The following is a 14,462-nucleotide window of genomic DNA, read 5'->3' as shown; positions in this document are numbered from 1 at the left end:
ATAGTAAGGAGGCGATGACTATGTTAGATGTTGAAAGAAACGGTGAGTTTTTGGTGTTTGAGCCTTCCAATAACGTTAATGCTTTTAGCTGTCAATTGTAATTCTTTTCTAATATGTTGTTTCATTTACTTTTTAGGTCGCTCATACCATTAAAACATCATTATGCTCTTTTTTTCCATCTAAAATGTTCGTTTTCCTCCAACATTTTCAGCATTCAGGGGATATTAGCACACAAATTGGTACATTGTTGGACCAAAATGTTCATGGTGCTTTCTGCGCGATCACAGTGTTTGTTCAATAAATCTGGACTCAAGTAAGAGAATTGATGCCTGTGCCATAATTAGAGCATCTATATCTTTAATGGAAAGTATATTGTTGTGGAATCCACAGCCCATATCTTACATTTTTTAGATGTCCCAGCGATGTGTTTTTATAGTTGTTTTCCCCCAGAACCAGATCTGATAACCAGATTTCTCATTGCAGTTTCACTGCATTTAGTACTCATCTCTGACATCTTTAAAATAATTTTTTTAACTACTTAATTGAGATAGGTCACATTATCTCATAGTTTCTCATATAAAATGTGAAAGTCAGTGGTTTTTAATATATTTACAGATATGTGCAACTATCACTGTAGTCAATTTTAGAATCTTTTCATCACTTCAAAAAGAAATTTCATATCGTTGAGCTCTCACCCTCTACCTACCCATACCCCACCTGCCCTAAGCAACAACGAATTGGCTTGCTATCTTGTCTAGTTGTAGTCATTATTCAAAGTGGCATGTTGAAGTCTCCAACTATTATTGTTGAAGTCTCCAACTATTAATAGTCTCCAACTAAAATTGTCTGTTTTCTGTTCATTTCTTGTTGGTTCTTCTTGTATCTTTGTTATTAGGTAGATATGTTTTTATCTGTTATTTTCCTGGTAGTTTGACCCTTTTATCATTATAAAATGTTCCATCTTTGTTTTAAAGTCTCTTTTGTCTGATACCTGTGTGGCCACTCCCACTTTCTTATGATGGTTGTTTGCATGAGATAACCTTTTTTTCATCCTTTCACTCTCCAAGTGAAAGTTTATCTTTGAATCTAAAGGGTGTTTCCTGAAGACAGTATATAGTCTGACAATCTCTGCCTTTTGATTGGGTCTGACAATCTTTGCCTTTTGATTGGGTTATTTAATCTATTCATGTGTTGTTATTGATTTGGTTGGATTCACATCTGCCACTTTACTTTTCATTTTCTGTGTGTCTCGTGTCTTTTATGTTCCTCTGTTCTTCATTCACTGTGTTTTTGTTTAATAATTGCTCTAGGGTTTAACATATCCATCTTAACAACATCAGCTTCGGATTTATACTAGCTTAATTCCAGTGATATAAACAATACTCCTGCATAGATGTATTCCCTTTTATCCTCTTTTTTGGTGTTATTATTACTGTTATTGTTATTATCTGGCTGTATTGTCTTGTGGGATGTTAGTTCCCTGACCAGGGATAGAACCCCACCACTGTAATGAGAGCACAGAGTCCTACCCACTGGACTGCCAGGGAATTCCTGGTATTATTGTTAAACACATTAACATGTATTGTTACAAACTCAACAGTATGTTACTTTACATATGATGCATTTTGTTAGTCTGCTACAGGTTTGTTCCTACTCACCTTCTTTGTGATATTTTGGCAAATATACATATATTATGTTTCTATGTGTTATACATCCAATGATACCTTATCAGTTCTGTCGCTCAGTCTTGTCTGATTCTTTGTGAACCCATGGACTGCAGTACGCCAGGCTTCTCTGTCCATCACCAGCTCCCAGAGCTTACTCAAATTCATGTCCATTGAGTTGGTGGTGCCATCCAACCATCTTATCCTCTGTCGTCCCCTTCTCCCAACTTCAATCTTCCCCAGCATCAGGGTCTTTTGCAATGAGTCAGTTCTTTGCATCAGGTGGCCAAAGTGTTGAAGTTTCAGCTTTAGCATCAGTCCTTCCAATTAATATTCAGGACTCATCTCCTTTAGGATGGACTGGTTGGATCTCCTTGCTGTCCAAGAGTCTCTCAAGAGTCTTCTTCAACAGCATAGTTAAAAGCATCAATTCTTCAGTGCTCAGCTTTCTTTATAGTGCAACTCTCACATCCATGCATGACTACTGGAAAAACCATAACTTTGACTAGACGGACTAGCTTTGACTAGTTGGCAAAGTAATGTCTGCTTTTTAATATGCTGTCTAGGTTGGTCATAACTTTTCTTCCAAGGAGCAAACATCTTTTAATTTCATGGCTCCAGTCACCATCTGCAGTGATTTTGGAGCCCCCAGAATAAAGTCTCTCACTGTTTCCATTGTTTCCTCATCTGCTTGCCATGAAGTGATGGGACCAGATGCCATGATCTTTGTTTTCTGAATGTTGAGTTTTAAGCTAACTTTTTCACTCTCTTCTTTCACTTTCATCAAGAGGCTCTTTAGTTCTTCGTCGCTTTCTGCCCTAATGGTGGTGTCATCTGCACATCTGAGGTTATTGATATTTCTCCTGGCAATCTCAATTCCAGCTTGTGCTTCATCCAGTCCAGCATTTTTCATGATGTACTCTGCATATAAGTTAAATAAGCAGGGTGACAATATACAACCTTGACCTACTCCTTTCCTGATTTGGAACCAGTCTGTTATTCCATGTCCAGTTCTAACTGTTGCTTCTTGACCTGCATACAGATTTCTCAGGAGGCAGGTCAGGTGGTCTGGTATTCCCATCTCTTTAAGAATTTTCCTCAGTTTGTTGTGATCCACACAGTCAAAGGCTTATGATACTTTATATGCTATGCTAAATTGTTTCAGTAGTGTCTGACTCTTTGCAACCTACTGACTGTAGCCTGCCAGGCTCCTCTGTCCATGGGATTTTCCAGGCAAGAATACTGTATTGGAGATCTTGGGGATCCCCATGGGATCCAGTGGGGATCTGGAGTGAAGTGAAGAATACTTCTCCAAGGGTTCTTCCTGATAGGGATCCAACCCACTTCTCTTACATCTCCTGCATTGGCAGTCAGGTTCTTTACCACTGGCGCCACCTGGGAAGCCTGATACCTTTTGTACATTTTGTTTACAATTTTTAAAAATAAAGAGAAAACAGGCATTTCTACTTTTTCTTCTTTTTTTTTATAATTATATGATTGCTGTAACTTGATGCTCTTTGATTTTTTTCCCATGTGCATTTGAATTTTACTGTCTGTGAACACTTACCTGGTCTTAGGACTTAATGATGCTCAGGTTCTTGGTGTCTTGTCACAGAAAGAATTCAGTGAGAGACAAAGTGAAAGGTAAGAATTGAATTTATTTAAATATAAGCACACTCCACAGTATGGACCATCTCAGAAGGTGAGGGGCCTCAAAATGTGGCGTGTGGTTACTTTTTACAGGCAGGGTAATTTCATAGTCTATTGAGTGGGAGGATTATTTCAGTTACTTCACAGAAAGGGTAGAGATTTCTAGGAACTGGGCCACTGCCCACTGTTTTTTCTTTGATTATTGCTGTTGTTCAATTAGTAAGTCTGCTAAGACTCTTTGCCATCTCATGGACTGTAGCATGCCAGCCTTCCCTGTCCTTCACTATCTCCCAAAGTTTGCTAAAATTCATGTCCACTGAGTCAGTGATGCTATTCAACCGTCTCATCCTCTGCTGCCCCCTTCTCCTTTTGCCTTCAATCTTTCCCAGCATCAGGGCGTTTTCCAGTGAGTCAGCTCTTCACATCAGGTTGCATCAAGTGGCCAAAGTATTGGAGCCTCAGCTTCAGCATCAGTCTTTCTAATGAATATTCAGGGTTGATTTCCTTTATGATTGACTGGTTTGATATTCTTGTAGTCCAGGGGACTCTCAAGAGTCTTCTTCAGCACCACAGTTCAAAAGCATCAGTTCTTCAGTGCTCAGTCTTCTTTATGGTCCAATTCTCACATCCATACATGACTACTGGAAAAACTGTAGCTTTGACTATATGGATCTTTATGGGCAATGTGATGTCTCTGCTTTTTAACATGCTGTCTAGGTTTGTCATAGCTTTTCTTCCAAGGAGCAGGTGTCTTTTAATTGCATGGCTGCAGTCACCTTCTGCAGTGATTCTGGAGCCCAAGAAAATGAAATCTGTCACTGTCTCCACTTTTTCTTCTTCTGTTTGCCATGAAGTGATGGGACCAGATGCCATGATCTTGGTATTTTGAATGTTGTGTTTCAACCCAGCTTTCTCACTTTCCTCTTTCACCCTCATTAAGAGAGTCTTTAATTCCTCTTCACTTTCTGCCATTAGAGTGGTATCATCTGCATGTCTGAGGTTGTTGATATTTCTCCCAGCAGTCTTGATTCCAGCTTGTGCTGCATAGAACTTAAATAAGCAGGGTGACAACATGCAGCCTTAACATACTCATTTCCCAATTTTCAATCAGTCACTTGTTTTGTGTAAGGTTCTAATGTTGCTTCTTGACCTGCATCCAAATTTCTCAGGAGATAGGTAAGGTGATCTGGTATTCCCATCCCTTTAAGAATTTTTCACAGTTGGTTGTGATCCTAACAGTCAAACGTTTCCTTGTAGTCAATGAAGCAGGCGTTTTTTGGGAATTCTTGCTTTCTCTGTGATCCAACGAATTTTGGCAATTTGATCTCTGGTTCCTCTGCCTCTCTGAAACCCAGCTTGTACATCTGGAAGTTCTCATTTCATGTACTGCTGAAGCCTAGCTTGAAGGATTTTGAATGTAACATTGCTTGCATGTGAAATGAGCACAATTGTGTGGTAGTTTGAATATTCTTTGGCTATTGCCCTTCTTTCAGATTGGAATGAAAACGGACCTTTTCCAGTCCCGTGGCCACTGCTGAGTTTTCCAAATCTGCTGACATACTGTGTTTAGCGCTTTGACAGCGTCATCTTTTAGGATTTGAAATAGCTCATATGGAATTCCGTCATGTCCCCTAACTTTGTTACTAGTAATGCTTCCTAAGGCCTACTTGACTTCAGACTCCAGGATATTAGGCTCTAGGTGAGTGATCACACCATCATGGTTATTGGGTCATTAAGGCCTTTTTTGTACAGTTCTTCTGTGTATTCTTGCCATCTCTTCTTAACCTCTTCTGCTTCTATTGGGTCCATACTGTTTCTGTCCTTTATGCTGCCCATCCTTGCAATGGGCGTGAAATACATTGCAAGCAATGAAATGTTCCCTTGATATGTTTAGTTTTCTTGAAGAGATCTCTAATCTTTGCCGTTGTATTGTTTTCGTCTATTTCTCTGCATGGTTCATTGAAGAAGACCTTCTTATCTCTCTTTGCTGTTCCCTGGAACTCTGCATTCAGTTGAGTATTCTTTCCCTTCCTCCCTTGCCTTTTGCTTTTCTTCTTTCCTCAGCTACTTGTAAGGCCTCCTCAGACAAGCACTTTGCCCTCTTTGTTCTCTGATGATTGGCCTCAAAGATCATGGTGCTGGTTGGTATGTCACTTAGCTTATGCTAGTATATTATAGTAAGCATAGAATGAGGGTCAGGGTCCCCTGGAAGTCAGATCTCCCACCATCTTTGACTGAGTTTGTTCTCACCAGTTTTTGTCATGTCCAGTGTCTGTCATTCTTTTAGCGGTTGTGCCGTGCCCCCTTCCCTCCTGTTTGACCGAGAAGTCAGCTGTTAATCTAAATTAGGTTCTCTCTTAAGTAATGACTTCCAACACTTTTACTGTGATGCGTCAGTTGGTCTGTTTGTGTTTATCCTGTTTGGGATTTGTTTAACTTCCTGGATATGTAGATCATTTTTTAATGGATTTTGGGAAGTTTGGGCCATTATTTCTTTGACTTTTTTCTGTTCTTTCTCTCTTCTCCCCATTTATGCATGTTGGTATGCTTAATGTTGGCCTACATTTCTGCAAGGTTGGCTTCACTTTTCCTTCTTTTTTCTCTCTGTTCTTTAGCCTTCATAATCTCTATTGATCTGTCTTAGAGCTTGGTGGTTCTTTTTTTCTTTCAGTTCAGAGTTAATGTGGTTATGATTTCCTTTAGTTCCGGGCATCTTTGTAATGGCTCCTTTGCAGTCCTTTTCCCGATACCAACATGTGAGCACTCTCACAGGCTTTTTATTGTGGTTTATGGGTCATGCTTCCTTGTTTCTTTGAATTCCTTGCAGTTTTTTTGTTAGAAACTAGACATCTTGGATAATATGTTGTAGCAACTCTGTGTAGTGGTCTCTGTATCCTCTAGGGTTTTTTGTGTACAGCAAATATGGAGAACACCAGACTCTTTCCCAAAGTAGTCCCTCTGAACAGCAAAATTGGGGAGGTTTTAAGCTAAAGGTATATGTATATTCATGAAAGCACTTGATTGAACAGATGAAATTTAGCATAGAGTTGGGGCAGAGGTCAAAAAGTCCAAGCTTTAGTTGACTGAAGTCTGGAGGATCAACATCATCATTCCATCCTCTCCCTGGGTAGGGGCCTTAGTTCCTCAGGAACTCAAATATATCTATATAATGTGTATCCCTTGAGTGGCCAGGAGGGCGCCTCAGCTGCGCTGTCGCCTCAACTGCGCTGTCGTTTCTTGCCTGCTCCTCCCTTGTTTCTACACTCCCTCCCTGAAGATTAGTAATTACTGAGACCTGTTGAAGGGCAAACATTGGGCCAGGCTTAGATCACAAAATGGCTTAAGCCACAATGAATTCTTTTCTTGGTTCACTTTCTCCAGGGACCCCTTAACCAGTCTGCTCACAGTTAGAACAGGTAGGAAGATCGAAGCCTGTCCCCTGTCATGCCCAGGCCAGAGAGCCTGGAGACTGATGGGTGTGAGCAACTGGAGAACAGGCTAGAAGAATGGGGTTTTTATGTTACACTCTAAAAAATCTTTAATGACTTCTTGTCTTTTTTTCTAGCTGAGTTACGCAATGTGACAGACTATCAGTCTAACCAGCCAAGGTAAGGAAAAAAATATTGTGAATGAGGACAAAAGAATTAAGGATGTAGTATTCCAAAAACAATCATTTAGCATAGTAAGTAAGGGATCCTTGTTTCAGTGTTAACCTTTGTCCTCAGCTACTTGGAAATACAGAAAAATCATGTCTCCTCTCTAGCCCTGTCTTCTCATTTTCCAGGTTAAAAGATGGAATCCATAACATAATTCCCCTTTGGAATGACTGACTTTATTATTGCTTTTAATAGGGAAACCGGAGATAAGCAGAGTTTGGAACTCCCTTTCAGTTAGCTTCAAGTAGTAAAGTCTTGAAAATGGCAATTGTGAAGAGATCAGAGGAAGTGATAGATCAGTAAAGGGTTTGGGTCATGTATGACTCTTGAAAAGAGGTCAGTGTCAATGGATAGATTTTGGGCTTCTTGGGGAAACTTGATTTAGGAACACTACAGGCAATAGGAGGCTCAGATTCTTTTTCTCCTGTAAATTCAGCTGCTACGTCTTTTGTCTTTAGTAATGAAGGTGATGCTATCAAAGTTTTCGTACGAATACGCCCACCTACAGAGGGTTCTGGATCAGCTGATGGAGAGCAAAACTTATGCTTATCTGTGCTCTCTTCTACGACTCTCCGGCTGCACTCCAACCCTGAGCCTAAGACCTTCATGTTTGATCATGTGGCCAACATGGACACCACTCAGGTAATGATCATTTGGGCAGCTCCACTTTTCATTTGGAACATACACGATTCTGTTACTTGGGAGAATTTCATTTCTGATTTCATCAATTCGATCTCAAATAACTAAGGAAGCTCAAATATTCCATTAGCATTTTAGATTTAATTTCATTAAATATTTTTCTGCCTCCGTCAAAGTTTGCAACAGAATGACAAGCCTGTTTGACTTTCCCTCTCCAACCAGTGATTGAGGTTATTGAAGGTATACTTTTGAGAGCTCCTAGAAGATTGATAAGTAAAGTTGAACTGCCTAGTTTAAGAAGAATATCTTAGTTCTGGCTGCTGTTACACAAATAGGAGACTGGGTGGTTTAAACAATAAACATTTATTTCTCAGAGTTCTGGAGGTTGGGAAATCCAAGAGCAAGAGCCAGAGATCCAGTGTCTGGTGAGGACTCCCTAGATTGTAGACAGCTTCCTTCCGCTGTGTCCTCATGTGTGTCTCTTGTTATAAGGGAACTCAGGCATACCTCGCTTTGCTGCACTTTGCAGACACTGGCTTTATTTATATACAATTGAAGGTTTGTGGCAGCTCTTCACTGAGCAGCCCCATTACCACCATTTTTCCAACAGCATTGCTCCCTTCATGTCTCTGTGTCACACTGTGGTCAGTATTTCTTGAAATAGTTCGTCCTTTTTCATTTGTAGCCCCATGGACTATGTATTTGTTATGGTGATCTGTGATCAGAAATCTTTGATGTTACTGTTGTAACTCTTGGCATTTTTTAGCAAAACAGTATTTTTATGTTAAGACATGTACATTGTTTTCTTAGAAATATCTGTCCTACACTTAATAGACTATAGTATAGTATAAACTTAACTTTGATATGGACTGGAAAACCAAAAAGTTCATGTGACTCGCTTTGCTGCTATATGGAAATGAACCTACAGTATCTCCACGGTGTGTCCATACTGCCATCATGAGGGCTCCACTCTCATGATTAATTACTCCCCCCCCACCCAAAAAAAAAATTACTTCCCAAGGGCCCCATCTCCAAATACCATCACACTGGGGCTTAGTGTTTCAATGTGGGAATTTTAGGGAGAATACAGACATTCAAGGACTTCCCAGGTGGCTCAGTGGTAAAGAATCTGCCTGCCAAGCAGGAGATGTGGTTTCAGTCCCTTGGTTGGGAAGACCCCCTGGAGAAGGAAATGGCAACCCACTCCAGTATTCTTGCCTGGGAAGTCTCATGGACAGAGGAGCTTGGTGGGCTACAGTTCATGGGGTTGCAAATGAATTGGACATGACTTAGCGACTAAAACCACTTAGAGAGTGATCAATGTAAGATTACTATGGTGTTAGGACTTCCCTTGATGGTCCAGTGGTTAAGACTGCACTTCCATTGCAGGGTGCATGGGTTTGATCCCTTGTGGGGGAACTAAGATCCCACATGCTGCAGGGCACAGCCAAGAAATAATTACTATGCTTTGAATAACTTTTGCTAATTGAGAACAATTTGGTTAAAATCTAGTCAGCACTGTTCACTGGAACTTTCTGTGGTGATGGAAATGTTCTGTATCTGTGCTGTCAATTGGATTAGCCTCTAGCCACACAATTTAAGTTTAAATTAATTAAAATTTAAAACTCATCTTTTCAGATTATTAGCTTCTCAGATGTCCCAGCCACATGTGGCTAGTCACATGTGAAATATGAACAATGTGTCTGAGGACCTGACTTAATTTTATTTAATTTTAACTAATTAAAGTAATAGCCACACATGGCTAATGTTTATCACCTTGGACATCCCACATATTGATTGTTCGCTCATGATACACATGATTTGCGTTTTTGGTGAGACAGATTTTTAGATCTTTTTTTCATCTAGGATATGTCTGAAAAATGGAAATAGTAAGTGAGTCACATATATATTAATAATTTAAAAATTTTTAGTAGCTACATTTTTGGCTGTTTTGCGTACCTTGTAGGATCTTAGTTCCCTGACCAGTGATTGAACTTGGGCCCTCAGCAGTGAGAAAACTGACTCCTAACCACTGGACCACCAAGGAATTCCCTAGTAACTACATCTTAAAAAATTAAAAAGAAATGGGTAAAAAAAAAAAAAAAAAAGAAATGGGTAAAATTAATTTTAATTCTATATCTTATTAGACCTTGTGTATCTAAAATACATTTCAACATGTAATGAACATAAAGCAAGTTATTAATGAGATATTTTCCATTCCTTTTTTCATGTTCAACCTTTCAAAACTGATGGTAGTTTTATATTTACAACACATCTCAAATTGAACTAGACACATTTCAGGTGCTCTGTAGCCATGTGTGACTCATGGCTACTAATACTGGGCAATACAGGTGTCTGAATTCTTGCTTTGTTAATATAAGTGCATCTATTGTTGTAGTCACTCAGTCGTGTCCAACCCTTTGCGACTCCATGAACTTCAGCCCGCCAGGCTTCCCTGTCCTTCACCATCTCCCAGAGTTTGCTCAAACTTATGTCCATTGAGTCAGTGATGCCATCCAACCATCTTGTCCTCTGTTGTCCCTTTCTCCCACCTTCAATCTTTCCCAGCATCAGGGTCTTTTCTAATGATGCGTCTACTTGTATATAAAAATGAAAGTAAAAATCAGATAAAAGTTCGTGGGAAATGTACTGAGGAACATTTAGGGGAATGTATTTTATGCTAATACCAGTATAATATTGTGTGCAACATGCTAATTTCTATATAAAGTCTAGATGAGGGGTTTAAATCTATAATTGCATAGCAGATTAACGGATATAATTATGTTTACAGTTTTATTATTTTAGGTTTTTAGCTTTTTTTTTATAGTGGATATAATTTTCACATTGCAAATGAAAATTTACACACAAGTTTTATTATATTTTCAAATGTAGTTTAGGAAAAATGTTTTTGTGAAATGTTGATGTATTTGTTGCTTACATTTATAGGAGTCTATGTTCTCAACTGTGGCCAAAGGCATTGTGGAGTCTTGCATGAGCGGTTACAATGGTACCATCTTCGCATAGTAAGTTGTTCTCTGTGTTCTTATTCGAGGTTACATTAGTAAGTGCTTCTGTTCGTTTCCTGTGGCTGCTGTAACAAATGACCACGTACTTAGTGGCTTGAAGCAACACAAATTTATTATCTTATAGTTTTGTGAGTCAGAAGTCCGACAAGGCTCTCTGAGCTAAAATAAAGGTGGTCAGCAGGACTGTGTTTTGCTTCTCGGCCATCGCAGCAGACAGAGCTTGGTAATATATGCACATATACTAAGTCATGTGTGGAGACATATCTACAATTGTTTCTGTTCCTATCTGTTTCTTTTGAATATATACAGTAAGCTAAACTTGAGTTCATGCTAATGTCTGACTAATCCAAGGGTTGAGAATCCATGTGGGTTCATTCTAACCTTCCTTTCTTTTTTATCTGTAACTTCCCGGCTGACAGAAACCTGGATTCCTACTGCTATCATCCATTTATTTATTTGTTCAGCCCCAGTATACATGTAAAGCAGTTTCCAAATTGTTAGCCTGGATCCCTGTGAGAAACAAATTTACTGAGTACATTGTTGATGCACAGATCCTTTTTTTCCCTCTTAAAGTTCTACAGTTTCTAATCAAAACCTCATTTTGCCAACTTAGGTCAGCTCCTTTTCTGCCTACTGCCTTCAGTGCAGTGTGACATGAACTTGTAATTCAGTTAGCTGCATTTCATACTGGGGCCTCTGACATCCTAGTTTGATGTGTTTTGCTTGTTTATTTAGTTTGCATGCTTTAAGTTTCACCCTTTGTGATGTACGGTTGCATAGTGTGTTGACAGTTGCAGAGTCATGTTTTTGGCACGCCTACTGAAGAGAAGAGCCCCTTCACCTTCAGAGTTCCTCTTGTTGCATTCACAGTCAACCACTTCTTTTTCTCCCAACCCCTGGATACACTAATGCCGTTTCCATTCTTGTAGTTTTGCCTTTTGCAAAGAAATCTCACAATATGTAGCCTTTTGCGTCTGACATTTTTGCTTAATAAAGTGTATTCGGGATTTTTCTGTGTTGTTGCTTGCATCAATAGCTTTTTCTTTCTCTCTATCTCTGATTGCTTCCAGTTTTTAGCAATTATGAATAGATTAGTACAAACATTAGAATATTGGGTTTTATGTGAATGTAAGTTTTCAAATCACTTGAGTAAACACCTAGAAATACAATTGCTGTGTCCTATAGTACAAGAAACTATCAAACTGTCTTCAAGATATATACTGAAAGTGCATGATGAAGGGGATTCCCTGGTGGGCCTGTGATTTGGACTTGGTGCTTTCACTGCAGTGGCCGGGGAAAGGGAACTAAGATCCTGTCAGCCCCTCAGTGCGGCCAAGATAAAGTGCACAATGGTTGTGAATTGCTAAATATTGGCAGCCTTCAAATATTGCTCTAGATTTAATATTGGAATGTAAGCTGACAGTGTTGGCAGGTATACAAGGTGAATTTTATAATTATTTTTTCCTTTTCTTCTAGCAACAGACTTCCTAATTTTATCTAGAACAAGAAGTTTTTAATAGAATGTAGTGGATTTAGTGAATTATATAGTTCATTTTGAATAGCTGATTTTTGTGTGTGTATACGTACCCTTGGTTTATCCGTAATAGGCTCAAAATAAAAGAAAATAAAAATCCAAAGTGTGACGCGTGGGTTCATCTTGCACACACTTTCTTCCCTGAAAATTTCCCTTTTCCTTTCATGCTTGCTTTTCAGTCTGTTCAGCAGAACTAAATGTTCTCTCTTCATCAGTGAAGCACTTAACCATTTTCTCATATTCTCAAGAGAAGAAAGGATTTTTTCTCACGGAATATTTTGAGTGGTAAAGCTCAAAAATGAAATCCCCAGTCACCAGAGATTATATATCTTCAAAGTGTTTTCTTCGAAGATCCTGTAGGCATACTAGTCATAGTATTTACTTTGAAAATTACTTTTGGTAGTTGAGGTTAGAAAGAAGTATATGGAGAGAAGTGAACATTGATTTATTGGTTGAATGAGCATACTTTGTGGTTTACGAGCTATTTTAAAAAATATTTATTTATTTAACATATTTGGCATCCGTTGTTAGTTGCGACATGTGGGATCTTGTTTCCTGACCAGGGATCGAACGTGAGCTCCCAGAATTGGAAGCATGGAGTCTTAGCCACTGGACTGCCAAGGAAGTTCCTAAAGTTATTGTTAATAGTGTCCCCTTCACTTTCAAGTAGGGCACTCAGCAATATCCATTTCTCATTCTAGTTAACTAAAGAACTTATTTCCAACCTGCTTCCAAAAGAAATAGGTAAACAAGTAGATTATGCTGTTTTCTAGCTCTTGGGGCATTGAACCAAAAAGTAAACTCAGCATTTTATATTTGTGCTATGAATCCAATCTAAACACATTTATCATCCTAACTGACAACTATATTCAACTTAAAATTTTTTTTTTTTTTTTGTATTTTTTTGTTACCGCTGTTTCTCAGGGTACCTGAGAAATTATGACACTACACGAAATAAGCCTATAGCATAAGGATGTTTTTGTTTTATTTTTAGTATGATGATATCTTAGTATCTTTTAAAGGCAGAATTTAGGAGGAGAATTGCTGCATTATTTAGAACAGCAAAAATTAGGAAAAAAATCCAGTTGGTTCTGGTTCAATAAATTATGATACATTCATGGAGTACTACATAGCCATTAAACATAAAGAGGTAGATTTCTACTTACCCGTGTAGAAAAATGTCTGAAATAAAATTAAGGGGGGGAAAAACAGGTTGCAGAGAAGTATGAATAACATCATTCCAACTTTGTAAAGAAAAATTAAATGAAAACTCTGATGACTGTGTTTGTATACTCTGGAAGGACTTATCAGATAATTAAGAGTAGTTAGCTCTTAGTAGTAGAATAGGAGAGAAAGAAAATGGATCATTCACTTTTTACCTGGAATAAATGTTAAGAAAGAAAGAAAATTAGTTCTTTGTGGGGAAAATTTATATACTGGTAGACCATATTAAAATTAGGTATTCTAAATTTCATGTGTGAAAGTAATATATAAAACATTCTTTTTTACAGTGGACAGACTGGTTCAGGGAAAACGTTTACCATGATGGGTAAGTAAACTAGAGATTAACACTTACTGGCTTAGTCCACTCTTTTGGGATAACAGAACTTAGCATGTTTTTTGGAAAGTCATACTTTCTGTGTATGATGTTGAACTCATGAAATTAGGGTCATTTCCCAGGTTCTTGTCAGATTGCGACTTCCATTATATAAGTAAAATATGTGTTTTTGGCTGATTCCCGTTCAAAACTTAGCACAGAATATCTGCTTAACTAACAACTTTTGAAGAGGGTTTAATGAATTTTTACATATTTATATAACCACTCTTAGAGAAGGCATTGGCACCCCACTCCAGTACTCTTGCCTGGAAAATCCCATGGACAGGAGCCTGGTAGGCTGCAGTCCACGGGGTCGCTAAGAGTCGGACACGACTGAGTGACTTAGCAGCAGCAGCAGCAGCAGCATAGCCACTCTTCTGATCAAGATTCTTAATCAGTAACTACTCCCACTCCACCCCATGACGTATGTATTACTCTGACTTCTGTCATCACTAGTTTCGCTTGGTTTTGCACTTCTATGAATGACGTTTTACTGTGTTTACTCTTTTATGTCTGGAGTCTCTCTGTCAGCATGAAGTTTCTGAGATTCACTCATGTTAACTGCATGTAGTAGTAGTATAATATATCATCGTATGAATAGACCACATTTTCCATTCTGCTGTTGCTAGAGAGTTTAGACCCCATGAATATGGTGTTATGGACATTTTTTTCTTGTATATGTCTTTTTTTTTTTTT

General features: G+C 38.6%; 1 protein-coding gene across 3 annotated transcripts in view; it reads left to right on the top strand.

Annotated features, from left to right (window-relative positions):
• KIF15 (kinesin family member 15) overlaps positions 1-14,462 on the top strand; it is a 55,011-nt gene that overhangs the window by 919 nt on the left and 39,630 nt on the right. For all 3 annotated transcript variants that reach the window (XM_043442906.1, XM_043442905.1, XM_043442907.1), the window contains exons 2-5: positions 6,880-6,922; positions 7,429-7,612; positions 10,556-10,632; positions 13,681-13,718. In XM_043442906.1, the coding sequence (XP_043298841.1) occupies positions 6,880-6,922; positions 7,429-7,612; positions 10,556-10,632; positions 13,681-13,718 (342 nt within the window). The remainder of the gene's footprint in view (positions 1-6,879; positions 6,923-7,428; positions 7,613-10,555; positions 10,633-13,680; positions 13,719-14,462) is intronic.

Source organism: Cervus canadensis, chromosome 22 (assembly GCF_019320065.1).
Source record: "Cervus canadensis isolate Bull #8, Minnesota chromosome 22, ASM1932006v1, whole genome shotgun sequence".
Classification (NCBI taxonomy): Eukaryota; Metazoa; Chordata; class Mammalia; order Artiodactyla; family Cervidae; genus Cervus; species Cervus canadensis.
Note: the sequence above shows the minus strand (reverse complement) of the source record. Positions and strands in the feature narration are given on the sequence as shown.